The sequence below is a fragment of the Sinocyclocheilus rhinocerous genome, unplaced genomic scaffold (genome assembly GCF_001515625.1).
Source record: "Sinocyclocheilus rhinocerous isolate Xijiao unplaced genomic scaffold, SAMN03320098_v1.1 scaffold140, whole genome shotgun sequence".
Lineage (NCBI taxonomy): Eukaryota > Metazoa > Chordata > Actinopteri > Cypriniformes > Cyprinidae > Sinocyclocheilus > Sinocyclocheilus rhinocerous.
Genome location: NW_015642053.1, coordinates 921,771 through 946,509, shown reverse-complemented (window position 1 = coordinate 946,509; position 24,739 = coordinate 921,771). Strand labels below are relative to the sequence as shown.

The 24,739-nt window shown below is 37.7% G+C and overlaps 1 protein-coding gene across 2 annotated transcripts in view; it reads right to left on the bottom strand.

Annotated features, from left to right (window-relative positions):
- Positions 1 to 310: 310 nt before the first annotated feature.
- The window catches only part of LOC107755460 (serine/threonine-protein kinase LMTK1-like), a 49,910-nt gene continuing 25,481 nt past the window's right edge, over positions 311 to 24,739 (bottom strand). Inside the window, exons 1-13 of one of the 2 annotated variants that reach the window (XM_016572246.1) lie at positions 21,962 to 22,153; positions 17,749 to 17,890; positions 10,506 to 10,585; positions 9,671 to 9,789; positions 9,004 to 9,091; positions 8,105 to 8,238; positions 7,435 to 7,519; positions 7,125 to 7,246; positions 6,770 to 6,919; positions 2,410 to 5,899; positions 2,166 to 2,310; positions 1,866 to 2,075; positions 311 to 1,255 (exon numbers count right to left, since the gene is read on the bottom strand). In XM_016572246.1, coding sequence (XP_016427732.1) covers positions 1,227 to 1,255; positions 1,866 to 2,075; positions 2,166 to 2,310; positions 2,410 to 5,899; positions 6,770 to 6,919; positions 7,125 to 7,246; positions 7,435 to 7,519; positions 8,105 to 8,238; positions 9,004 to 9,091; positions 9,671 to 9,789; positions 10,506 to 10,585; positions 17,749 to 17,851 — 4,755 coding nt within the window. In that variant the 5' untranslated portion in view covers positions 17,852 to 17,890; positions 21,962 to 22,153 and the 3' untranslated portion in view covers positions 311 to 1,226. Of the gene's footprint in view, positions 1,256 to 1,865; positions 2,076 to 2,165; positions 2,311 to 2,409; positions 5,900 to 6,769; positions 6,920 to 7,124; positions 7,247 to 7,434; positions 7,520 to 8,104; positions 8,239 to 9,003; positions 9,092 to 9,670; positions 9,790 to 10,505; positions 10,586 to 17,748; positions 17,891 to 21,961; positions 22,154 to 24,739 lie in introns of those variants that run through there. The other variant, XM_016572245.1, reaches the window with a different exon arrangement.

Sequence of the window (24,739 nt, the reverse complement as noted above, 5' to 3'; positions counted from 1 at the left end):
GTTGACTAATAAATAACACTCTTTAAGTATATGATTAACACCCTGATCATAATACAACCTGGCTTCAATCTTCAAAGGTAGCAAGCATGTACAGCATCATTTAATAGGGTGAATACAGGTAAACTGGAACACTTTCTGATCATTTGTAATCATGTTTTATAATATGATTCAAATGGCTACAATATATTAATGATGATGCTTGAGTTTAAGTGTCCCTCTTCACCAGTAGTCACCCTAAATACATTATTAAATATATGTCAAATCATCAAATCCTCCATTACATAATAGGTTGTCAATTACATATGGTTTAATATTTATTTTTGAGATTATTTTGAGTAGTTTTTCTACTTTTCTACTGCATGTTAAAACTTCACTATTAAAAAAGGTCATCTTTTTTGTTATTATTTTATGGATTTAACTGCAGATATTCAAAGTCAAACTGTGAAACATGATTTCTGCTATGAACGGAAATAGCAAACAATGACAAATAATCATATCATGTGCAAACTGATTTAAATTGAAGCACTGAATAAGTAAATAAATAACAAAATGATCTAAAACACTAAGCATTCAAATCACGAAGAAAGAGAATCGATAATAATAATCCTAGTGTGATTATTAATAAAATCATAAAAGTGGTTTCAGAATGCCATGTCACCATAACACAATGCTACTCTCAGGCAGGTGACAAACACAAGGCAGCTGTGTGTCGTGAACTTCATTTTAGTCATAAAAACACTTAAATAACCTCTCCTTTTTAAAACTCCTCCTTTTATAGACAAACAACACTGCATTGATATTTCACAGTAAAAATCAGTTCAGTTTAGTTTTGTTACATTTCGCTCATTCAATTTTTGTATCTGACAATCTGCTGAACAGAGTATCTGATGTTGTAAACAGTCACAGTCAGTTTCCAGTAGGTCCATATAAACTAAGCAGATCCATCCAAACTCTGTTTCATTTATAATACGCTTAATTTTTGTTTGTTTCCTATTATGTTTTAGTCATTCCCACATATTTTTTTTTCTTCTGGGACCCTTTTGAAAGGGCTGCTCTGAAGTGTTTGCTGACATTAAGAGGCACTGTCTTTAAGGGGATCCAAAACGGTTTCCAAAGAGATCAAAATCTCCTTCTTATTGTGATCTACTCAATAAAAAAAATAAAAAATAAACAAAAATAAATAAGTGTCTGCCAGTGCTGCTCAGTGTTGGCAGTAGTATGGTGATTCACTCTCTTTCCCCATCTTCACTGCTCCCTTTAAAACAGGGAAAAAACATCAAATTTATATTAGCTTTGTTTAATTAACATGCAAAATTATCACAGGAGTATCTAAAGTATTTGGAAAATAAAAACTGATTTTTCTGTAGAACAAATCTGTTCGAAGACAATATCATGTGAAATATATTACGCGTAAAAAAAATCAAAACATAATGTACTTTAAAACTAACATTAATTTGTGCACATTTTCATTTTAGCTTGTTTAGGAGTCATGAAATTGAACCATTGACAGAATGTTCTGGCAATCCATGTTTTCACTGATATACATTAGGGGGCGCTATTGTGCATCTTCTGAAATAGTACAGAATCTCTAGATGCAAAATCAAGTGAAGAAGCAAAAACAAGCAACAGAAGCATTGCTCGCACACATGTAAGCTAACATGCGTAGTCTTTGACAAAAGCACAAAACTCTTTTTTTGATATATCGCATGTTCAGATATTCATACAACTAAATATTCTAGGGACCATGAAAACTTTGTGAAAATGATCAAAAATGGTGGTACTGGCTTGCAACTTAAAAAAAAAAAAAATGCTGATGGGGAAAAAGTTTATTATAAGAACACTGCTTCAAACATGTGCTGTCTCACCTCCTGCAGAATCCATATCTGAATCTGAGATGTGTGTGATGGAGAAACGTGACACACTGGATGGAGAAACGGTAAAACGGGAGACCTGTGCCACAGGTTTAGTACTGCCACTCGTTAGGCTCGGCTTTGGAGTGATGTCCAGTGGAGACCCCTTAGAAGATGTGGGAAGGGGCAACAATGGGAAATCATCTTCCCATTCAAACCCTGCACCTTAGATCAAAGAGAAAGCAGGACGGTAAATAATTAGTGTTAAAATTTCTTGAAAAAAGATGGGCAAAAAAGAGGGAAAAAGTATCTTACTCTCTTCTGAGATGTTTCCATCAGAAGAGTCATCAGAGGCATTGATCTTTTCCTGCTGGTCTTGTGCTTTACCCTTTGCACTCGGTTTGCTTGACTCTCCACCCAAGGGAAAACTTTGATCTGCCAGCTCTCTGGTTGGGCTTTCCTGGTGGGGTTGACATAATTTTATATTAAACTTCAAAAGTACTCAAATGTGATTCAATATATCTTTGAAAGCCTCTTGAAATAACTGGACAATAAATACCTGGTCAAACAGAAAGACAGTGACATCATCGAAAAAAGACACCACTTTCTTTTTGTTCTCCATTTCGTCAGACAGTGAATCACTGAGCAGCATTGGTATCTTAAGGAGACTTCTGAGTTTGTGTGCATCACTGCAATCGCTCACAATGATAGGTACGGTCAAGATCTCGTCCTCGCTTTCTTCGCTCTGTTCCTGGATACTGTAAGTGCGCAGCTCCTCATCGGACTCATCGCTATCCTCAGAGTCGCCATCTTCCTCATCTGCCTCCTCTCCATCTGTGGGAGATACCCGTCCTTCTAGTGGAGGGGGAGGAGAGCCAGAACGTGTGGAGCTTCTTTTGCGTCCTCCTTCTTCACAGTCCTTACTCCTGGATTCCAGTCCCTCATGTGTAGGGGAAAAGTTCCTTTCTGCTGTTTCCTTCTGAGATGCTAGTTCCTCTTCGGACAAAATGATACAGCTCACATCTTTGACTATGCCCTCTTCATTCTCATCAATAAGGACCTCTGGAATATTGGTGTTTGCAACATCACCCTCAGAAGTTACTTGGTCGAGAGACAGTCTATCTTCACTGCCTACTTGTTTGAAAGATTCCTCTTGCTTTACGTCGGGACCAAGCAAAGCATCTGAATTAGATCCTTCAGATTCTGATGGTACAAGTTCTGCAGAAAGATCTGAATCTACACCAAGATTTTCATTATGGCCAAAATGACCTTTTATGGTAGACACTTCATTATCAGGAGATGAGAGAGACACACTACTGATTGTGTCACAACCAGACATACCTTCATTGATCTTTGATGGAACATTTGAAGTTGCATCATGAGAGTTTTCAGGAGTTTTTTCACTTTCCTTTGTAGATGGCAAAAGATATTCATCTTCATCTGCCTCCTTTTTTGGAGGAAGTAGCTCCTCTTTATCTATAATTTCCTCCATTCCATCTTTCTGATATTCGAGTTCATCGATGTCCTCTTCGCTTTCTTTATCTTTCCCGGCATCATAGTCAGAGAAGTAGGCCGAATCTCTGTATGGAGTTTTATCACTCAGTGCTTTCAGCTCTCCATCATTGCTTTCAGATGTTGTCAATGCCATTACAGTATCAACGTTGTCCTCTAGCTTCTCATCCTCTGCGCTTATAATCTCTTGTTCAAAGTTAGACCCAGATATCACTTTTCCCAAGGGTTGGATGAAAACCCTAGAATCTTGTAGCTCATGGGGTTCCTTTTGGACAAACTCTGGAGATTCATTGTTTTCGGTGTCATATCCACTGTCCACTGTCTTGGGAGAGCTTGACGGATGGATGGAGGCAGGACTGAGTGTCTCGCTGGAACATGCTGTGGATGGTATGTCAATCGAGTCCATGGAGTCTGGGGTACCAACCTGCTTTTGTAATGACTTGAATGTTGGATTGATGTAGTCAACAGTTTCTACTTCAATGGTGAAATCACCAAAAATCCCTGAGGTTACGTCAGTGATGTCATCGTCGCTGCAGTCATCAATCTCCACCAGACTGATACTAGAGCGTCCATGGTCCACACCGCTGTCCGCTGTCTTGCTTAAGTCTGACTCTGGCTCTGATTTGGGTAACTCTGCTTGGGATTTCTCCAATTGTGGAGTGATGGCAATAATTTCAGTTTTGGGATCCATTAGAGATACATCTTCATGCAAAGCTTTTTCTTGCTTCAAGTTTGTTTCTCCTACCCTAACATCCACATACTGCTGTGAGACATCAAACTGTTTGGCACCTTCCCTTGATGGCTCTATTTTGGAAACTATATGTCCAGCAGATAAAGGTGCTTGGCCTAGATGTTGGTCTTTTTTGGGCAATGTCATTGGTTTCCCTGGAATACAGTCAATCATGAAGCAGTTCCTCACAAGTGTTCCTGTTAGAGGATCTACAAAATGTGAACTGCTCAAAGCTTGACAACATGGCACGGGATATACTTCAGCCTCTCTGGGTTCATGGCACATATGGATATACGAGCTGCACTCGGGTGAAGGGTTTGAAGGTACATGTCTTCCATGCACCAGGCAAGTGTTGCTTTTGACTGTTGCCTCTAAGTAGTCAACCGGTTTGGCCATATGGTACAGCAGGGTCTGCTCTTCTGGCCATGTATCTTCAACGTCAGTCATCGGCATAGTGTAGTGGAAATCTGCATACGAATCTTGGATACAAAACCCCTGCCTTTGACGCAAGGTCCTTGTGTTTGTATTTGTTGGATTGCTGGTGGACCAGCTTCTTGCTCGCCTTTCCACAAAGATGTCTTCCTCTTCCTCAGAGTCGCTGTCATCTCGTCCTACAAATATAGCACCACCTGACGCCATGTCAATACAAACTGAGTGGCTACCTGGCATAGTCTTCCTCAAAGAGCCCATCATATCATAATATCCTCCCGTAACGTTCTTTACTATAATGGAGCCTTGAATGCTCTCCAAGTAAGGATCAGCATAGCCTTGTGGAGGACTTCCAAGTGATGGGGAGACACCTAAAGGCTCCTCCAGTTCCCCAAGTGCCTGTCTTAAGCTTCGAGACCCCCAGCTCTCTTGTGGAGCCTCTGTTGGATCTCGTATCAGGTAGCGGTCCATGATCTTAGGAGGTGATGGTTCATAGTAGTAACCTCCATCCCTGTCTTTGTATGAGACATAGTGACCAGACTCCCATGCTCTAAGAGGGCTACCATGGCCCAAAAGAGGCCCCATAGTTAGAGACATAGCAGGACTGGTGTCGGAATCATAGGCACTGCTTTTGTGGATATCCGCTGACCAATAAATGTCAGGTTTAGCTTCAGGGGGACAGTTCATACACTCCCTAGAGTCTCCACTACCTGTTAGAAAGCTTCCACTGTTGCCCCCAAACTCTGGACTGTAAGCACACAGGGTGAAGTTCATATCAGTATTGCTTTGTACTGGCTCCTCAATGCGAATGTAGTACTCATTACTCACTGATGGACTGTGAGCACTCAGAACTGGTACCACACCAGGGGTGTGTATTTGTTTGGACTCATAATATGAAGGAGAAACCCCTAGGGTGAGTCCTTCAACAGCACAGCCCCCCACTATTCCACCTGGAGGGTAGTAGACCTCCTGACAATGGGGATTGCCTTGACCCAAAGTGCCTGACGTGGATGAAGAATGGTAGTGTTGTTCAGCCTGTGCCTGCTCCCACTTGTACTCAAAGTTGAGGCCATGGCTGGTTTCAGTAACCGTTAAGATGTCATCTCCAGATTCTGAATGGTAGCCATCTCCAGTGGGGAACTGTTCCAGTAGGGGGAATGATGAAGTGGTGGATGACATGGGCATGTCGATTGCTAGTGCACCAGCTCCATGGACATTAGCATGGCTTGTGTTTGGTCTCATGGAGTTCCAGCGTCTCTCAAAGTCTTCCTCTGCCTCACTGGCTCCTTTGGCACATAGGTAACTAAGCAGCAGATGAACTTCTTCCGCATTGGGCCTCTGATCAGGCTGAAGCCAACAGAACTGCATTACTTCATACCTGGTGATACAGAAACACAAACATACACTTTTAGGGCAACTGTTACTAAAATTTTCACTTCCAAAGTGACTTAATGAGCTTTTCTTTTAAATCTATTTTTCAGTAGAAATCTAAACATCCTTAAAACAAGATACATTTACTTGAGAAGTAACACTGCATATAATATCAAGATTTTTTTATAGATTGCATTTTACAGATTGAGATTAATCTATAAACAATATATATCAATATAATTGATTAGAGACTAATGGTAGTGGAGAATGGTAAATTTATTGTATTCATTCTATAACATTTTTCTTTATTGTGCTCATAAAAATATTTAAAACCTTGTATATTTACACGTTTAAATGCAAAAATACATAAATCAAAATTACAACATGTTTGGACTCCAATGTGTCCATATAATTTAATGGTGATTTCAATTTCTTGTTTGTTTTAAGTGTTTCATAATATTTGTGTATTGTGTGAAAAAAAAATAAAAGCATAAAATCTTGTAACAAAAAGAGACTCAGTATTTCATGTATTTCTATCAAAATAACACTGCACAAATACAGGATATTACAATAAGGTTTTATCGATTATATACAGTATACTATTAATATCTAATGCAGTGTTGGACCTAGAGTAAATTTATTTTGTTTCAAGGATTTTTAGAAATTTTAACTGGAAATTTACACAAAAATACAGCTACATTGTGTTATGGCCAAACTATCTAAACAACAAAATTTAAATAGTTTTAAAGGCAAGGACTTGAAAAGAGTAGGGAGAAAATTGAAAGGCTCTAGCAAAATAAAAATTCAAGGCTCTAACTCTAGGTAATGGTTAATAAAAAGAGTAAGAAGAGCAATATAAAGTTTATTAGACACCCACCAGCGGTCAGAAAGAGGGTACTTAAGAAGTGGCTTGGGCAGCTTCAATTGCTGGTCCTTTACAGCATAGCTGAGAACCTGTCGGTCTGAATAATGGCGGTACGGCTGATTCCCCAACTCAAACAGCTCCCAGATTGTTACACCGAGTGACCTATGTACAGAGAGAAATTTTGGTAACTAACAGCAATTCATGCATCAATCAATAATGATTTGATATCTATAATAAAGGTTATTTATTTAGGAGGCGGTATGATCTTTCTTAAACTGCAAAATAAAGGCCTAAATTCAACACTAGATGTATGTTCTACAGATGAAAGAATTTACTCTGTGCTGTAGCCTCTTTTGAAGGTACTTACCAGATGTTGCTTTCCTTGGTTTGGTCCACCACCAGTAAGTTACCATGAACCTCATCAACCAGTTCAGGAGCAATCCAGCGTAAGGGAACCCAGGTCTGGTCTGATGTCACAAAATAGTCATCCTGGGGATGAACAGACATGAAATACAAGTTAATGAAATACACTAACATACATTTTGAATAAAAAAAGCACAAAATCAACTTCTAAATGAATGTAATCTAACATTCAGGTTTGTATTACTATTCATAATTAGATATTTTATAGATACATTTTAGTAGATAAAAAAATGTATAGATTTAAGTGCACACACCTTGTACTTGTTGCGTGCTAGTCCATAGTCTCCAATCTTAACTTTCATGTCTGAGGAAAGCAGGCAGTTTCTTAAAGCCAGATCACTGCAGAAAATCAGAGCACCAAATATAAATAAATAAATGATAAGCACCTTCTGAAAATAGGACATGGCCTAAATGATTTCATTTTGTTGGCTCAAACATAACTGGATGTCATTTACAAAACTGCAAGCATGCATAAAATTAACATACAGTTACAAAGCATGACAGATGCAATGCCAGAAATAGCCATCATTTTTCTGCATTGTGATGTTACTTTCCAAAAATAATTCTTCAGGAACCTGTTCAAAGCATCTTGGCAAGGACATGTTTAAGTTGCTTGTAGATGTGTGGTGACCCCCGGCAACAAAATCACTGATGCTGGAGTGGAGTAAAAACACTCAGGCAGCATCAGGAGATTGTTGCAGGGAGAAACCATAAGACAGGAAACAGGTAATGCAGATATTCACACTCATTAGCTTCATGCTCATACCGTTAAATCTGTTAGCAGTTTTCCAGTACTCAATTTGAGAATGACAACAAAAAAAAAAGATAACTATTATATTTTGGTTCTAAAAAATTCAGATTCTCTAAACATAGATTTGTGCATTAAAATAGAATGTTGAAGTAAATATAAAAGTGTTGGCTGACCTATGGGTGAAGTTGTTTTTGTGAAGGTGAAGCAGGCCTGAAGTGATCTCACACGCCATCCTCTGAAGTAGTAAGGGGTCAGGGGTCATTGAATCTGTTGCCCAACAGCTGCGCAGGTAACCTTTAACATCACCCTGTTGACATGGAACACATAAAACACATGCTAAAACACAAAGGTAAGGCGTAAATACAAATCAGTATGCATAAACATCAAAAGAGTGTGCTGTCAGCCTGATTTTCCTCAGCTAACCATTGGGGGGCGATATATAGCAAGACATCATGAGGGCAGCTGTTTGATGTTGTTGCTAAGAGCAGTTCTGTTTCAAAAAACGTGCTGTTGCACATTTGACCTAGGTAGGCCATAACAGGAGAAGAATGATATGAAATAAAGGAGCACACTATCATGTTGTGACTCTTGCATTTCCACCTTATTTTTCAGTGCTGAAGTAAACTATTTTAGTCTGAATGTGCGAGACTTCTGGTTCATGAGCTGCTATAGGTAAATACACAGAAGAATAAAAAAGTGCAGTTAACGGTAAAAATATCTTGGAAACAAACCACTTTTTCTTATTAGGATAAATTAAAATAATATGATAACAAATACCAGTTTGCAACATCAAGCAGCAAAATCGACTGTTTTTATATAGCTTAAATTTTCTGAAATGTTTGCTTTCTGGCCAAATGATCTAAATGATCCATCATATTGTGGTGTCTAGATATGGCCTTCAATGAAAACCTATGGGATTTTTTAACCTGTTTTTTTTTTCTTTACACCAGGCAAAATAATAGACAAAAATAATAGCACGTCTTCCCTCAAGATATAAAGATATAATATTTTTTTAATAAAAAAAAAAAAAATAAATAAAATAAAATAAAATAAAATAAAACAATGGACTAACCAGTGGGCAGAACTCCATGACCACTAAGTAGGGTGTGACCTCTGTGCACTGAGCGAGGCATTGCACTAGAGCCGGATGCTGGAGAGACCTGCAGAAACAGTTTGAGCCCAATCATACTATACACTCATATTACAGAGATATTGTAGTTCACCCAAAAATTAATATTCTGTCATCATTTATTCACCCTAATGTTGTTCCAAACATTTATGAATTTCTTTCTGTTGTAGAACCCAAAAGAACATGTTCTGTTTTTTGTTTTTTTTTGTATATAAAATAAATGTCAATGGGGTCAGTGTTGTTTTGGACCCCTTTCACTTTCATTTTCATTTTTTTTTATTTTTTATGTACAGTACGTTTTTTAACCTTCTTCAAAATATCTTTGTGTTTTACAGAAGAAACATCATTTGGATAAAGGATTTTGTAGGTGAGTAAATGATGAGAAAACATTTATTTTTGAGTAAACTATCCATTTAATGTCTTACGGTACATTAATCAATGTGTTTATTACAAATTACTAATTATAGCAGACATTTTAGTCTAAGCAACAGGTATATTTTTCATATGGTCCCCCTAGGAGGAGTTTGAACCTATGACTTTTCAAACCTTATTTATTCTTGTAAAAGAGATGAAATAAAATATATAAATTAAATAATGCATGATTGTTTACCGGTATGGCCGAGCCTCTTCCAGAAAGTGCATCTGGTCCTGCACGCTGGCACTGGCCTTTAGTTCCTTCACCACCACCTGGGTACTGCTGAGACCAGAGTGAACCTCCCCCAACAATACCTGTGACACACAGATACACAAACACACAAGGGAAAGACAACAGAAACACACATACAGGTATGAACAGAGGGAAAATGGACAACACACACAATTATGGACAGGGTGACACAGATAGACACGAACAGATGTGCACATAAAGGAAATGGGTACACAGGAAGGAAGGAAGGAAATGGAAGACAGATATTCCACACAAACAAAGCCAAAAAGGTTTAAATCAAGTCCAGGAGTCATGCGAAAAGATGCTCAAAAGGAAATGCAGAAAGACGAAACAACACAAAACCAGATGAGACATCGATAAACATGCAGCCACAGAGACACAGACATACAGATGGACATACCCATTCAATGGAAAGTTGGGGTAATTGGGGTAGTGTGTGTGTGTGTGTATGTGTGTTACAAAAAGACAAAGAAGTAGAGAGAAAGAGAGAAAGAATGAGAATGAATGAGGCACAGTTATTCCCATGAAATACTAAAGAGCTTCTGGAATTCACTGCTACACAGAAATATCATCAAATTCTCACAGGGAACAGTCAAGACACAAGTCCAACATCAAAGCTTGAGTATTACTAAGGTAAAACAGTGTGGAAGATATTTTCACGTCCTTGGGACTAAACTACAGAGCTAAATCTTTGATCTGTAGCAGAACACACTTAGGGCGTTCATGTCTGTGAGGTGCACAAACATACAAAACAAACAAACAAACCAACTACACTTACCTTGCCAAACCAGCCATGTCCAATCTCCTTTATACAAAGCAAACTGTGGCGGCCAAGATCCGTGGGTCTCAGGAGCTGGACTAAAAGATGATTTTCAGGAAATAAAAAGACAGAGATAAAGAACAAGAGACAGAGAACAAGACATTAATTAGCAACTGGACCAATGGAACAATGTCACATTTGGAATTCAATATCTAATGAAATCTAGAAAGCTTTAGAATTTGAATCAAGAAAAATGACATAACATGAATAAATATTTCTGTTGTACAGATGTTCTTTGCTTCTTTTGAAGCGCAAGATGCTTTTGGGATCATTCTCAAATTTTAAGAGCTGCTGTCATCACCATTCCAATTAATTTGATACGCAGAAGATATAATAAAAAAAAAAAAATTAGAAAAATGAAATTAGAAAAATGCACAACAGCAGCATTTTCACTTGTACTCTCAAAATTTTGGACCCCTATTTAATACAAGAAAAATACTGATAAAAATGAATTACATTTAAATTAATTTGATTAAATAGAAAAAAAAAACAAGAAAAAAAAACTATATGAATAATGTTAACAACCGTTTCAACACACCCTTAGTGCACAGTTGAGCATTGCAAGTGCATTAAGTGAAGTTTCGTCAAGATTTTCCTCCAACAAGACAATCATCCTCCAAATATCCTCTCCAAAAAGCAGTGAGCGATCTTCTGTGCAAGAGTGATGTTAAACGGCACAAAATCAATTTCAAGAGACTGTCTGAAGAGTTCAGAATCTTCCCGTAAACTATCAGACTGCTTGAAAGGCATATTTTCTGAAAAGCAGGAGTCTACCGCAGTAGGGACGGATTTGATGAGTGATTTTCTGTACCATTCAACCTCTCGTCTGACAGATCCTTACATATCTCTATCATCTCGCAAAGCCATAACAGTCCCTTTCTCTCTTTCTCTCATCTCATCGTGCCCACAAACAGACGGTTTATTGTCAGTGTGTATGACATACCGTCTCACTCTCTGTCCCCTTTTTATGCAGCAGCCATATTTTACGCCCATGTGGTGTTGTAGAGGCTGCTCATTCTGCCTGCCCCCTCTCAGAGAGCCCTCGCTGGGAAGAATTGGGCTCTTTGTCATGCCGGCGGTGCTGCTTGGTACCACTCAGAGGATGGAAACACTAATGCTATTATTCCTGAGTTTTCTAGCTCGAGACTGGGAAAGGACCGGTAAGCAAATCAGAAATGTTTGATGTGGGCGCGGGATAGGAAAGAACAAATCAGAATAAATATTATATTACAGTGGGATTGCAAACAACAGTACAGAATATATGAAGAGACTGAAGATATTGTTACAAACTGCCTGGGTTTCAACTGTGTGAAATTAAGTTATGAATTAAATCAATGTTTATATCAAACATTAGCAGCGCAAAGCCAAATACAAAGAACAATTTCAAATATTATACCAGTGTTGTTATTGTTAACTCAAAGTAAAACTATTAAAAATAACATTTGGTATTCGAAATAAAACTGAAATAAAATAAAATATCAATATTAGATGAACTGTAGCTAAAATAAACAAGCTCACCCAAAAATGAAAATTCTTTGCATAGAATTGCTGAATAAAGTAGCTATTTTTGTTTTCTTTGCTCAGAAAATGTATTCTCGTAGCTTCATAAAATGAAGATTGAACCACTGCTGTCACATGGACTATTTTAACGATGTCCTTGCTACCTTTCTGGGCCTTGAACGTTTCAGTTGCGTTACTATGCAGGGTCAGAAAGCTCTCGTATTTCATCAAAAATATCTTAATTTGTGTTCCAAAAATGAACGAAGGTCTTATGGGTTTGGAACGACATGAGGGTAAGTAATTAATGACAAAATTTATGGGTGAACTATATCTTTAAGTACTAAAATTACTAAAACTAAAACAGAGAAATAAGTTAATCTACACAGAAAAAAAAAAACATAAAACGTAATATTTTAAAAACTATTTTAAGTAATATTTGTAATAAATAATATTTTACAAATGACTAAAACTTAAAATGTTGAAAAAGCTAATTCAGAATATGAATACATAATACAACAGGATATAAATAGTATTGTATAAAAGTATATACTTGACAATTCTCTAGTATTCTGCTAGAACAACCAGTTTGAGCTGTGTTTTGGAACGTGACAGCTGGTTTCTAGATGGCCATTAGCTGGTCCAAGCTGCTAGACAACCTTGCTGTTAGCTTGTCATACTAGTTTATGGTATTCAGGCTGTTTTTTGAACATGGTCTGACTGACTTAGGCCAGTTAATTACCAGTTTAGGTCAGCTAGAAATCTGCTACAATGTTCCAAAACACAGCTAACAGCTCAAACGGAATGCTTCAGCAGGTTAGCATTAGCTTGGTTGAAAAACGCAAACTACTGTATTGGCATATGTTTCTTGTTTACAGCTGAAAGTACACCAAAATATTGCTTTTCTCATGTTAGTCCAGTACTTTACAAATTCACTTTCAAAAAATATAGCGAAATGTATTGCTTACAACAAAATGTCATTACAAATCCAAACCGAATAACAATTTCCAGATGATAATCCATCTTCCAATTTCTGTTCTGCTGGAATATCCATGCCAACTATCAAATTCCCAAAACACAGCTAACTGAATTTTCCAGGTTAGTGGTAGTTTAGCCAAAAAAAGCGAACTGTTGGCATTTATTTGTCTTATACAGCCATGACACACCAAAATATTGCTGTTGCGTCAACCAAGTTCAAGACTTATTTGATTCTATTTATTATTCAGTACACTGCACACACACAAAACCTTAATTTAGGAGACTAACTTCCACATTAAATGCACCTGTCACTAAAACTTCAGTGTGTACGCAGCCAAATATGAACAAAACAGCCCTAAACAGAAAAACATTGAGGTCTGCCAAAAGCATGACAACAACGTGCCAACAAAAATCCCACCACGTATCAGAATTTGCTCATAGTGTAATTTGAATACATGATTGACTACTTGGCTTGCTCATTACTGCGGTGTTGGTCAGTGACAGTGGCACGCTGGCCAGATGGCTGCTGGGAATGCATTCGCTGGGAAAATAATGGAGAGAAATCATTCGACTCTAACCAAATAGAATTATCATACATTATTGAACACGGTGAAGTGTGTTCACTGCTGCTGTGCACCTCTTGCTTTATTTGTCCCTCAAGACTGTTTTTCCCAGCAATGCAAATGAGTTTGAATAATATTTTAGTGATGTAACTTAATGAAGTGAGTGTGATAAAGAGGGTGTGTGCAAGTTACATATGAAATGATGTGATCTTTAGAGTATTCGCTTGCTCAGATCTGTGTGTGTATGAGGGTGTGTTTATGAGCACAGCTGTGTTGGGGTGGATACTGCACGCCAGAGTGCAATACATAACCTCTTTGGCTGAAACATCTCAAATCGGATGATAAACACTACAACTAGCTTCTTCATTTGTCTAACTGACATCCCAGGAGAAGAAAGACACGTCTGATTACAGACAGATGCTATTCTGTGTCACGGTGACTGAGACCTGCACTTCCTGGCAGGAGGTTTGTATTTCTTACCTCAACCTCATCCTTGAGAAGTGACATCATTCCAGCCACTCCTAAAGACCAGGGCCGTTTTTGAAATTCTTATTGCAGACTATACCATAGTGGGATTTTGACTTTGATCGCGTTAATGAAATGCCAGAGCGTGAGAGTTGTGTGAACTGAATCTAGAAAACCACAACCTCTTAACCTCTGGCCTCTACTAATCGCACCACATTAAGGCCTGCCAGGCTATAATAAAGTGAGTTGTTGTGGGGAAGAGAGAGACAGAGTATCCATGGATCGGACTGTACACATCGTCTCCCAGATTCCTTAGATTCCAAGGCACATTTATGTAGGCTGGCTGAGGCGGCATTATGCAACAGGCAGATGTTGTGCGGATTGAGATGGAATAAGAAGGAGAAATCCGGAAAACAAAGACAAAAAAAAAATGTTTTGATTTCTAGACAATTTGCTAGTGGGGTAAGAAAAATAAACTTAATTAGTGAAATATTCTATGTAAACAAGTCTTAATCTTTAAGGATGTTTGTACTGAAAAACAAGGGAATTTGCACCAGTGAAGCGCACGCAAATAACAGAAATTAGAAAAAAAGAGAAGAAACGTCTGTTTCTTTTCAACGTGTTTGTTCCCACCAGCCTTGTGGTCTCAGGGCAACCCATAGATTACAGTCCAGAGAGACAAAGAAAGAGAATGGTTAAAGGCAATACGGAGAGCCAAAGCTCCCATTATTTTTCCATGTCTATCAGAGTTGTGCGCTATTTGAAATGAGAATGCTAATTCAGTTGCTGAATTTGAATTGAGGTAGAAAACAAGACTACAATTTGAATTTTAATGTGAGACAGCTAAACTGAAAGGTATGGAAGCCCGTTTCCGCCACTGAATAAAAAATAAAAAAAGGAATAGTGTCTCAGAATTGTGATATAAACTTGCAATTGTGAGTTATACAGGTGCATCTCAATAAATTAGAATGTCACGGAAACTGTGTGCATTGAATTTATTTAATACACGAGTTTCACAATTTGAGTTGAATTACTGAAATAAATGAACTTTTCCACGACATTCCAATTTATTGAGATGCACCTGTAAAGTCAGAATTGGGAGATATATACTCACAATTGCGAGAAATAAAGTCAGAATTGCGAGTTAAAAACGGGCAATTCTGAAATTTTTTCTCAGAATTGTGAGATATAAATTCGCAATTGCAAGTTATAAAGTCCAATTTTGGGGGCAAAAAAGACTGATTTGTTCTCGCAATTGCGAGTTTATGTATGGAAGCATATAGGTAGCGAAATTCAATTTAAAATGCAATATGCAAAATGGCAATGCAATATGCAAAATGGCAATGCAATATTCAAAATGGCAATGTATTTCTGTATTTAAATTTACATTTTCCATTACCCATACGTGCAAAGTTTGTTGCAAAAGGAAAATGAAAATTAAATTATATAATTTACATTTGCCATTTCCAACAGTAGCCTTAATATGTAAATTGCATGCAAATTTGAACGCTTTATAAGTTACGAAATGAAAATGAAAATGTATAACACAAATAGATTTGATATGTGTAACACGTTCAAGCAGAAATGGTAGCAAAATGATCATTTAAATGCTATTTGTCCTAAATGCATGTAGACTAACAGTTAGAACACTTAGGATTGCATTTTCATCATGACGCCGTGGGATATTTGTAGCAAAATTCACATTTTACTTTTGCACCAAACTTTGCACGTATGGGTAATGGAAAATGTAAATTTAAATACAGAAATACAATGCCATTTTTAATATTGCATTGCCATTTTGCATATTGCATTTTAAATTGAATTTCGCTACCTATATGCTTCCATATTTATGGGCCCTATCATACATCCGGTGCAATGCGGCTCCAGGTGCGACGCACGCGTTTTTTGCTAGTTTTAGCCCGACGCAGTTGTCATTTTCACATCCTGCGCCACGTTGTTTAAATAGCAAATGCATTTGCGCCCATTTGTGCACCCATGGGCGTGCTGGTCTAAAAACTAGGTGTGTTCAGGCACATTGCTGTTACGTTGCTATTTTGAGACAACTGAAATAGACTGCGCCATTGACCAACAAAAACCTGGTCTAAAGTCTGGCGCAATATTTTTTTTTGTTATTTAAAAGCGCGTTAGTAATATGCGCCTATAGGTGGGTGCACAACGCGCGTACACTTTGCTTATTACACACACAGGGATGCGCAGCAGCACACAAAAATTTTTTTAAATAAAAAATTAAAGGATTAAAATGTAAAATATTATTATTGTGTACATAAATATAAAAATGCCTACATGTCATAATGGATAGTCTTTGCATGTATCAGAATTACGCGCACAAGCAGATCTGTTCCCTCACTAGAGAAGCGCTCCGTTTTTCAGCTTGCAAATTCTGATATGCAAATAGTGAATCCGCCATGGTGCGAGCGCAACTGGCTTTTAAAGGGAATGGGAGATGAGACTGATTGATTTATGGCATATTTTACGCCCAAAAGACAACCATTACTCATCAAGAGAATAGAGACAACCCTTTAAGACCATGCGCCGGGCGCACCGACCGTTTTTCCCGTCCTTAAACTAGCAAAAGTGGATTCGGACACGCCCTAAGCGCAATTGCGACGTGCGCTTTAGACCATGCGCTTAGATCGTTAAAATAGGGCCCCATATCAACGAATTCTGAGAAAAAAAGTCAGAATTGCGAGTTTGTATCATGCAATTCTGAGAAAAAAGTCAGAATTTCGAGATAAAAAGTCAGAATTGTGAGATAAAAAAATCGCAATTACCTTTTTTTTTTATTCAGTGGTGGAAATGGGCTTCCATAGAATGGAACTCAAAGACTGAAGATTCATATAACCAAAATTTTTTGTTAGAAAAGCAAATTTAAAAAGCCTTTTAGTTTGAAGGTCTGTTTTACAGAGACTTATAACTGAAGTAATGGTTGAAAATTCAGCTTTGTCATCACATGAATAAATTGCATTTTAAAATCTATTTAAATATATTTTTAAATTGTAATAATATTTCATAATATTACTGTTTACTTTATTTTATATCAAATTTATTCAGCCTTGGTGAAAATTTTTAAAGTGAACATTTTTTTAAATCTCACCAATCACAAACTTAGTGGTAGTGTAGATACTGTATGTTTGAAAAGTAACCAATAGAAATTTGTGCTTAGTTTGTATATTTCATCATATTTACTTTAATTTTTTAATTGAAAAAAATCCTCATCCCATCATTCCCATTCAAATTCCAATTCAGCTTCCTGCAGGGTGTGGCCAATTCAATTAAAATTCACACTCATAAATTGAAGTTTGCATTGTTTAATTGTGAATTTTGCACAACACTGATAGCCATCAGCACGGAGCAGATGGCCTGGGTTCTGAAGGTCCAGAGCAAGGCAGGGTTGTGGGAGAATGTCCGCCCCAGGAGGGAAGAGTGGAGGCAGCAGGGCGTTGGTCTCTTCTGGATTTTACACTGGAGATCTTGTGGGTTGGAAGCGGGACCGAACACATTAACAATATCCTCTGGAAAAAAAACTCAGTCCAGAGAATGTTAAACTCGTATGGGAGTTGCATAAGCGGGGTCAGAGCGGATTCAGGACTGGGAGGAAATCAGCCTTTCTTAAGTGCTATCACATCTGGTCCAGCTCATATAGCAATTTCCACAGATGTGGTGTGATGATGACCCACCTGATCGGCCAGGTTGCTTGGCGACGGGTAGCGAGACCTCGGTGAGAGGCAGGATATAGACGTCAGGACCGATGTGAGATGCAGGCGATGCCGGCGTGGACATGTCCGCTGGATATTCCTCTCCCTCTGCATTCTCAAATTCCTATGGTAGCAATGAAAAACACTGAGGTCAGAGGTTACAGTTGCAATGAATGTGTGAATGAAGAAATGTCTACCAAGCTAACAATCATATGTTTTAAGAACATTTTGCTAACATTCACATTAAGTTATGAAAATGTTATCTCTGTATTAGGAACATTGCTTCTTGGTTATATGAATGTTAGATTAACATTCCATTCTATCATTTTGAAAATGTTCAAAAAACTTCCCCGTTAGCTGATCTTTCTAATAATTAAAGGACTTTCTGAGAATAATCAGAAAGATTTAGTTCATCAGTTACATGTAACATCCCAAAATGTTGTTCTAAGCACATTTTCTATTAATATTATAAGAACATTATATGGGTTTTCTGTGAATATTATTATCACTGTTTTCTGCTAATATTAGAAACACTTAAATATTAATAACATAAGAATGTTCCAAGAACATTGTTCTAAGAACCTTTCCTCTTCATTCATCAAGTACAAATAACATCACAAGGAAAGAGTGAAAATTTTAAGGGGGTCTGAATACTTTCCGTACCCACTGTATATATATATACAGCATACAGAAAGTAAAGCCAATTTTCAGAAACATTAAGAATTACATTATTTTCATTCATGATAAGAACTCCAAAAGGAGTTCGAAAAATACTTTTTTCCTCATGTTTTGTTTTTAAAGGAGATCACAATAGTCATATTATGTTGCTCAGCTCAATTCCATCTTTGTGGGAAGGATTCAAGGACCCTTTGTGTGTGTGTGTGTGTGTGTGTGTGTTTTGGGACTTGATGTACAAGAATAAACAAGCAGATCTTTAAACTGAAAAGAAACATCAGTGACTGTTTTAACTGAGGAGCGTTTAACCTGATTATTTTAATAAAATGAATAAAAAACATTTAATGAAGACCTTACAGCTCACAGTGCATGTCAGAGCAAATGAGAATCATGAGGTCAAAGGAATTGCCTGAAGAGCTCAGAGACAGAATTGTGGCAAGGCACAGATCTGGCCAAGGTTACAAAAAAATTTCTGCTGCACTTAAGGTTCCTAAGAGCACGGTGGCCTCCATAATCCTTAAATGGAAGACGTTTGGGACGGCCAGAACCCTTCCTAGAGCTGGCCGTCCGGCCAAACTGAGCTATCGGGGGAGAAGAGCCTTGGTGAGAGAGGTAAAGAAGAACCCAAAGATCACTGTGGCTGAGCTCCAGAGATGCAGTCGGGAGATGGGAGAAAGTTGTAGAAAGTCAACCATCACTGCAGCCCTCCACCAGTCGGGGCTTTATGGCAGAGTGGCCCGACGGAAGCCTCTCCTCAGTGCAAGACACATGAAAGCCCGCATGGAGTTTGCTAAAAAAACACCTGAAGGACTCCAAGATGGTGAGAAATAAGATTCTCTGGTCTGATGAGACCAAGATAGAACTTTTTGGCCTTAATTCTAAGCGGTATGTGTGGAGAAAACCAGGCACCTGTCCAATACAGTCCCAACAGTGAAGCATGGTGGTGGCAGCATCATGCTGTGGGGGTGTTTTTCAGCTGCAGGGACAGGACGACTGGTTGCGATCGAGGGAAAGATGAATGTGGCCAAGTACAGGGATATCCTGGACTAAAACCTTCTCCAGAGTGCTCAGGACCTCAGACTGGGCCGAAGGTTTACCTTCCAACAAGACAATGACCCTAAGCACACAGCTAAAATAATGAAGGAGTGGCTTCACAACAACTCTGTGACTGCTCTTGAATGGCCCAGCCAGAGCCCTGACTTAAACCCAATTGAGCATCTCTGGAGAGACCTAAAAATGGCTGTCCACCAACGTATACCTTCCAACCTGACAGAACTGGAGAGGATTTGCAAGGAGGAATGGCAGAGGATCCCCAAATCCAGGTGTGAAAAACTTGTTGCGTCTTTCCCAAAAAGACTCATGGCTGTATTAGATCAAGAGGGTGCTTCTACTAAATACTGAGCAAAGGGTCTGAATACTGTGACCATGTGATATTTCAGTTTTTCTTTTTTAATAAATCTGCAAAGATGTCAACAATTCTGTGTTTTTCTGTCAATATGGGGTGCTGTGTGTACATTAATGAGGAAAAAAAATTAACTTAAATGATTTTAGCAAATGGCTGCAATATAACAAAGAGTGAAAAATTTAAGGGGGTCTGAATACTTTCCGTACCCACTGTATATATATATACAGCATACAGAAAGTAAAGCCAATTTTCAGAAACATTAAGAATTACATTATTTTCATTCATGATAAGAACTCCAAAAGGAGTTCGAAAAATACTTTTTTCCTCATGTTTTGTTTTTAAAGGAGATCACAATAGTCATATTATGTTGCTCAGCTCAATTCCATCTTTGTGGGAAGGATTCAAGGACCCTTTGTGTGTGTGTGTGTGTGTGTGTGTGTTTTGGGACTTGATGTACAAGAACAAACAAGCAGATCTTTAAACTGAAAAGACACATCAGTGACTGTTTTAACTGAGGAGCGTTTAACCTGATTATTTTAATAAAATGAATAAAAAAAGAACATTTAATGCTTACTGGAACAAATGACAATTTATTAAACAGTCCATTAAACAGCCTGTCACCATAATCTGATCAAATAATGAGCCATCCGTATAATCTCAAGAGCTTTCAACTGGTACTTCTTGACCCAATATGCTTTTCATCTCCACATGGATATGGTGAAACTACAAAGAGAGATGAGACAGTGCTAAGAAAAGACAAGACTTGGCAGCATCTGGAAATCGGAAATGCTCCTCCAGATGCAAGCAAATTTTCTGTGAACTCGGGTGCGGAGATACAGGGTCGAAGAAATGGAAAACAGTGACCTAGAGGGGTCGCGAACACTTAAAAGCGCAAGCTAGCAAACAAATACACACAAACACTCAAGTTCCCCTAGAGGCCCCATTATCCATATCTTCACACGCCCCACACGGGTGCCATATGACCCGGCTCCTGATCTGCCCAGCGCACGGCAGCGCTACCGAACGCTAGGATTCCCAACAGGGCAGGCTGTGAGCCTAACTAAAAGACTGCAATCATTTGTTGCCTGAAACCACATTGCTTAAGTCACAGTAAAAACATTCCTGCCAGCTGAATCGCACGGCATTTTTTATCACAGCAGGCTAATAATCAGAAACATCTAGTGTGCACTGTTATATCCTCTGATGAAAAAACATCTGGTTTAAGCAAATACTGGTACTGTTTTTTCCAAGAATATCAAAACAAGTATTTAGTATTCAGGGATTATTTATTAGGACAAGCCAACACATCCACCCAAAAACAATAGATTTTGCAATAATCTTTGACAAAATGTTTTTTGGAAGTAGCTCATAAAAAGACCTGCACAAAAATCTTTCTCTCTTTAAAAAAAACGTGTGAATATTTTGTCACACAATGTGAGGGTAAGTTGTCACAATGAGAACCTGCTATTAAACAGTCAATAAACAACATTTAAACAGCACGACATTTATGAACACACAGAATGCATTTGCATAACCATGTCTGTTAGACTACAGTAATTGTTACATAAAAACGAATGTATGAAATGTGTAAAATTGTACAGTATATTATAATATAAAATACATGATGAACTGCCCCAATTAAAATCCACAATGACCCCAATAGATATCATAAAAACATGTTATGATATAAATTTTTGTCCCAGAAACAATAAAGAAAAGATCTCTTTAATTAAATATTTGAAACAACTTAAAGAGAAAACCAGCATTTGCGTAATTTGACTTTTGACTCAAAGCCTTTATGATAGCTTCCCAATGTGACAACTTGCCCCAGTCTGCCTTAAATATTGTGTTCTATGTGCACCGATGTCAGGGAGCAATACATGATTCCTATAATGGTACTGTATATAAAACATTTTCAGATTTCCATGGTTTCATATCACAACCTATATCCACTATTTAAAATAAGGCGAGTTACACTTTTAATTAAACAAAGTTAAATTATATGCAAACACATTTTACTAACATATAGCATACACACTACTATTCAATTAAAACAACTTTCTGAAGAAAGCACTGTTCTGTAAGGCCAAAGATTTGATTAATTTCCCATCTTACCTGCCCTTAATGCACACGTGTTACATCTAACAGGTTGCGCTGAATCTTTAACTCTTCCCTTCTGCCCCGTGAACCTGCACCGCTGGGCTCTTCACAGAACACCTGTGAGGTGCCCACATGATCCCAGACGGATCCCTCACCGGACTGAACATTAGGAACTGACCCATGCTGCCACACAACCAGAGAACCCAGGTCTTGAGAATACATCATTATAACTCTCAAGAAAACATACAAATAAAAAGCAAATAGATCCTGCACTTGAGAGAGAGAGAGAGAGAGAGAGAGAGAGAGAATGCAGGGAGGGGCAGTTCCTGTGTTCTTCCCATGAGAGTGTGGACGACCAGTGATTAAGAATAGTGGAGACGCTTCCACAAAAATGTGAGGCTGAAAAAAAAAATCTAACAGGGAAAGGCTTTCACATTCTGTGCTTATGACATCACTCTTTTTTCTTCATCCTTCCTTCCTCGCGCTCATTCTTTCTCACATGTGCATGACAGGCCCTTGCTACAGCCATCGGCACAAATGAGCACGCTCACATGTATGCTTGTATGCATGTGCATTCATTTGAAGAGGTTAGATTTTGCATTTCTGCATATTTACCATACTAGAGTACATTACTGTTCAATTGTTTGGGTTTTTTAAAGATTTTATTCAGCAAGGATGCATTAAATTGATCAAAAGTGACAGTAAAGACATTTATAATGTTGCAAAAGATTCGTATTTCAAATAGATGCTCTTCTTTTTAAAGTTCTATTCATCAGAGATTACAAAAATATTCAATATAAAATATTTAATATTAAGCAGCACAACCGCAACATTGATAATAATAAGAAATGTTTCTTGAGCACCAAATCAGCTTATTAGAATGATTTCTGAAGGATCATGTGACACTGGAGTAATGATGCTGAAAATTCAGCTTTGTATCACAGGAATAAATTACATTTTAAAATATAACAAAATAGAAAAAGTTATTTTAATTTGTAAAAATATTTCATAATATTACAGTTTTTTACTGTGTTTTTGTTTAAACAAATGCAGCCTTGGTGAGCATAAGAGTCTTGTTTCAAAAGTAAAAAATAAAACAATTTACTGACCTTACATTTTTTAACAGTAGTGTAGGTGTACAAATATATATCTGTACTACCGATTTCAATTTAAACTGAAGCCTTGAATCAAATCAAATATAAAATATACAATATACAATACAGACAAATGGACTAAAAACATTGACTTGTTGCAGTTTCCGATCAAGTTAGCAAACACTAATTTATTCGCCAGCACTTGATGAGTGTTCATTATTGACTGCATATACAGCACTGAAAATATAATCATAAAACACACTTGGTGCACCTTATGTAAGCACTGTATTACAGTCGCACCTCAAACTAACAAACAAAGTTGTTTCTCAGCGCTCACTTTTTTTTTGAGAATGCTAAAGGGGAATGAATGAATCAATTACCCTCAGGCTTGTCAGACTCCCAACCTCTATACGAGAACGAGAGAGTGTTAAATAGACAGAGAGACAGAGGGAAGAGGAAGAGTCTCTTTTCAGCAGCTGATGTTTAAGCGCTGAGCTGTAGTTCCACTGAGGGATTGTAATTACAAATATTTGGCCTTTACAGGAGACCAGGTGCTTAGAAGCATGAAAGAGCCATCCTCCTCTCTCTCACACACTCACACGGGCCTCATTTCTCCTGTGCCTTGACCCACTTTAAAGTTGCTGCTGAAAAATGCACAGTGCGCGCTGAGATCTATAGCCATATGCCACAAGGCCTCTGCTGTTCGCTACAAAAACACATCTACAGGGAAGCGATTGTGTCCCTGCTCTCTCTCAGCCTCGGCTCCTTTAACCTTATGAGACAGGACTAAGTGGTTTGCACCGAAGAAATTGCTTTTTTCTGGAACTCTGGGACTCTGTAACCTCAAAAGGGCACGAGGACATGCAGCTGAACAGAATGCATGTGTGCATGTGCTGTGCTACTTTTCAAGTAGCTGATCAAAGCATTCCTACAGATCTGAAACAGACTCAGAAGCGATTCATGAATGATGCTTTTCAGACTTTACAATTTCATTCATAACTGCAGGACGGCAACAGGCCAAGAAGCTGCAATAGAGAGAGATGCTTTTGTGTAAATTCATTGCTGACTGGCAAGTATGATTAAAATCTCTCCCAGTGAATAATCTTTCAATGTCAAATAGAGAGATTCAATCTGTAGAGATGTGGCATTTATATCAGTGTATTTACACTTGATTCTGATTTGTCAGTTGTGGGATTCTAAAATGATTTTTTTATTATACATAACAGCTAAATGGTTTAATTGATTCCTACATAGCTAGTTTCATGGTTCAATGGCTCTCTTTCTCCTCACATAATTTCAACTCATCAATATTTCAAGCCTATTTTTTTTTTCTTATTTGGTATAATAAAGTATAATAAATCTCTGCTTCTGGCAACGCGTTACATTATTAATGCACATTATGCTTACATATTCATAGACAGTGGCATGAGAAAGTCAGAACATTATAGTATAATATAGGATGATCTTGTTTTATCATTGTTGGTGCACTGCAGAAAATCTCATTCCTAATGGATATTATTTGTTTTCCAGTAAAAGTATTATAGCTGAGAAATAAACATGAATTAGATATTACCAGAATGCATCTTTGAGATAAGTATAGTCTTCTTTTACCTTTTCACTTCACAATAAGAATAAATCTAGACAGAAAACAATGTGAATGCCACTATTTGCATTAAGTAGTAGCTATAAATAGCAGAAA